Source organism: Rutidosis leptorrhynchoides, chromosome 9, assembly GCF_046630445.1.
Source record: "Rutidosis leptorrhynchoides isolate AG116_Rl617_1_P2 chromosome 9, CSIRO_AGI_Rlap_v1, whole genome shotgun sequence".
Classification (NCBI taxonomy): Eukaryota; Viridiplantae; Streptophyta; class Magnoliopsida; order Asterales; family Asteraceae; genus Rutidosis; species Rutidosis leptorrhynchoides.
The window spans coordinates 344768245-344772083 of NC_092341.1; the positions used below are offsets into that span (position 1 = coordinate 344768245).

Sequence of the window (3839 nt, forward strand, 5' to 3'; positions counted from 1 at the left end):
ATGTGTGGGCCCGATTTCGTAAAACTTATTTTATTATTGAATCGTGTGAGTTTTAACTATTATATCATGTTGTGAAAAGCGTTTTATCTAAATATGTCGGGAAGTGGGAGATCTTTATTTGAAAAATGACAATTTCGGACAGATGCTGATTTGGCCTGTGCGCGCCGCGCACCCTAAGGTGGTGCGCGTGGCGCACCCTTCTGACATAAAAAAAAAATTATTATTTCGCGTATTCGGTTAGTTATTGGATTGGGTTGTTACACAATAATAACCAAATTTCCAAAAGACTTCTTTTGATCCTCCCTCTTCGTCAAGGTTTTCATTTAACGAGACTGCCACCTCGACGTTTAATTCGATGATCTTGAAATGTCTACTGAGAAAATGGAAGAAGACAAGTTTGTGCTATGCGAAAGGTTGATATCCGGTCCAATATGAGATTGTCCGGATCTTTAAACGGTGAATATTCTGATTAATTTTATCCTTGGTCAATTATAGTCGTAACTTTTTATAAAGATTTTCATCAATACTATATTATTATGAAGTTTTCGAATGACAGCTTGACTATCATTTAAGAAGTAAATTGGTGCATAAAGGAGTTGTAAAACTTGTTGGTTAGTGGCGGTTATCTCCAGGTAGTGGGTGGGTTTATATTGATGTACAATGAAATTAAGTATGTATTAATTTTTTAATAAAAGTTTTTAGGACTGTCGCGGGTCGCCTGTCGTTAAAAAACTTCTTTTATTATTAGGAATTTAATAATTTAATTATTTTTAAGAACAGTAATCTTTTTTCTTATTATTATTAGTGAATTTATTTTAATTTATTGAATAGTTTTTAATTTTTATTTTTATACAAGTCTTTATAAGTTAACTATCTAAAACTTGTAGTGAAAAAAATGCTAAGAAAATTGCAAGTTAATGTTTGTTTGGACTACTAGTTCGACGTAACAAAGCCCACTCGTTTATATATTGTCTCATAATATATACAATGGGTCATCGACTCATCGTCTGGGACTTGTCATTTCTTTGTCGCCACCGCCACCGCCACCGCCACCGCCACCGCCACCGCCATCCTCACCCTCACCAATCTGTAAGCTTATTGTCGTTATGTTCATTATTTCACTGTAATTAATCGCAGCATTTTTTGAAGGATTAATTTTACTTAATGTATATGTATATGGCTTGTGTTGTTTGAAAATGTTAGATAGATAAAAGTCGGAGTTAGGTTAATTAATTTCTTATTTAGAAGTATAATTATGGTTGCTTATATATTGTTCTATGACTATACCCTTTTGGATCTATATATGATGCAGGTTAAGTTAAGTATTAAATTATGGACTGCTTACAAAGCTCTTCTACTATCCCTCAAATTCAGGTTAGGTTTAGGATGTAACCGACATGAGTATTGGTGTGGATTGTTAATTAAATTGTTAATTATTATTACTAATGACATTGATTGATTTGTTTATTTGTGAAGGTGGGAATTAGTCGTCAAAAGCCAATTTCGTATGATTTTATAGGTCAAATGTCCTACGATGTGCTGACTAAGATACTGTCACTTATGCCTATTAAGGATGCAGTGGCCACCAGTGGTGTTGCTACACGATGGAGATACTTGTGGCGTAATTTAATGAAATTAAACTTTGATGGTAGGAGCACCACTTTTAATAAACCGTCCGTGGTTAAGTTAGAAAATGAGAAGTACATCAACCAGGTCCATTCGGTGATTAGAAGCTACAATCACCCGACTGTCAACGACTTTCGGATCCGTTATGGTCTTAACTGTAATCATAAGCATGATATTGATGAATGGATCCAATTTGCAATGAATAAGAAAGTCGAGTTTCTTGAACTGGATTTGACAAACCGTTGTCATTATATGTGTTCGCACGGTAAAGATTATGATTTTCCATCTAGATTTGCGGATGTACTACCTTATTTAAAAAAACTTATACTAATTAGGGTTAATGTGACGCAAGAAGTTTTTGAGGCATTTTTAAAGAATTCTCCACATCTTGAGATGATAGCAATTTTACTCCCACCATACCTTTATGATATTCACGTCAATGGTGGTCAGTCAATGGTGGTCAATCACGTAACTTAAAACACCTTCAAATATTGGATGTTTGTCAATTTAGATCCATTTATTTATCTGATTTGGACAACCTTGTATCGTTCACCTTCAATAGTTACAGTGTGGATTTACATCTTGCTCATCTTCCCAAATTGAAGGAAGTTAAACTTGGTTTGGTTTCGATGAATATTAATAATGTTTTCAGTCAGATGTCATTTGGTGCTTTGTCCCTGCAGTCTCTTTCCTTAAGTGTGAATCACCTCGAGGTTAGTATAGTAGTTCATCATCTTAATGTTTCTATAATGAATTACTATTATTAAAGAAATGTTTGTGAGGCTATTATATCTTTTTGCAGGGATATAATATACTACCTGAATCGGTTCCCAAGTTACTAAATCTGAAGAAATTAAGACTTTCATATGATGGTGACGGCGATGATTGTCTTCTATATTTGGCTTTCATGATGAATGCATGCCCAAATTTGGAGAATTTTTGTCTTAAGGTACTTGCACGATGTCCGGTTAATTTAACCGTTGTACTTGAAGGTACAAACAGTAGAGTATGGGGTCAGATTACTCGCCCGGGTAACCCGAACAGGGAAAACCTTACAACTAACTGTTGTACTGTATGTTAATCAATTTAACAAAAGTGTGGATCTTTTTAATTGCAGCCGAGTTGGACTTCAACAACCATAAGCAAGAAGAAAGCGAGGTGTGCTACAAATCCCCATAAAAACCTAAAGCTTGTTGAAATAGTGGAATATAAGGGTCGAAAATGTGACTATGAAGTTGCTGCATACATCATACAAACTGCTGTGGAACTCAAGAAAATTGTGATTGCAATTGAAAGGATTAATCCGAAGAAAGAGGAAGCTGCTCGATCTTCTGCGGAGCGCATAAAATTAATAAAGCCTCATGGTGTAGAGTTGATCATAATCTAATTTACCCTTTTAAAATTAAGCTTAGTATGTTAATTCATTAATTTGGAAGTTATTAAAGGTATGTAGACCTTCAACTCTTCAAGCTCACTGTGCATGTAATTTCAGCTGGTATTATAAGCGTTACTATATAGTAAGCTTAGTTTATGATAATTCACTTGAATCACATTAGAATTTGAATTTGGAAGTTATGAATGATCAATATATACACACAGTATCTTTATATAATTATATTGCTCCTCAGCCTCTGTTTAATAGGGCTGATTGAAATTCAAGCTACTGTTGACGATTGGCAGTTGGGAAACTAGGATTATGGTGTCATTGATACAAAACATAGAACAAAGACTTAACGATAGAATTACTGATTTCTGACTTGATTCAAATCTCTTCAACGCGGTTTTACAACTTGAAAATAGTTCATAAGTCTTTAGTAATACCATCTGTAACATTTTTCAGTATACAATACTAAGCAATCATTCAAAATTTCAGTTCATTTCGTTTCACAAATCACAAGTCACTTTTTATATTATATATATGAAAATAGTGCTTTAATTTATTGGTTTATTTCCTCACAAAAGAGCTTATAAGCTCAAAAAAATAAGCTTGCTTAAACATCTAAGTGAACAGATATGAGCTAATCCAAACATCCCCTTAGTAGAGATGTTTGTTTGTCTTTCGTTTCTTCATATATTTAAACTATAATGTATGTGACAACTTTGATTTGCATCAACCTATGTTATGATTATCCTGAATGGGTTAAATGCAACTGAATGAATCATATTAGCTTACGAATCAAATGAGTCCAAAGTTATCAAATTATAAAGTTAAT

At 33.6% G+C, this 3839-nt stretch overlaps 1 protein-coding gene across 1 annotated transcript; it reads left to right on the forward strand.

Moving 5' to 3' along the window:
* The first annotated feature begins 1300 nt into the window (after window positions 1-1300).
* On the forward strand, window positions 1301-3186 carry LOC139867534 (putative FBD-associated F-box protein At1g61330). Its single transcript, XM_071855898.1, is given in 5 exon segments — window positions 1301-1374; window positions 1477-2076; window positions 2079-2339; window positions 2429-2575; window positions 2744-3186. Coding segments are annotated over 5 exon segments (1320 nt in total). The 5' UTR covers window positions 1301-1332; the 3' UTR covers window positions 3014-3186.
* The last annotated feature ends 653 nt before the right edge of the window (window positions 3187-3839 follow it).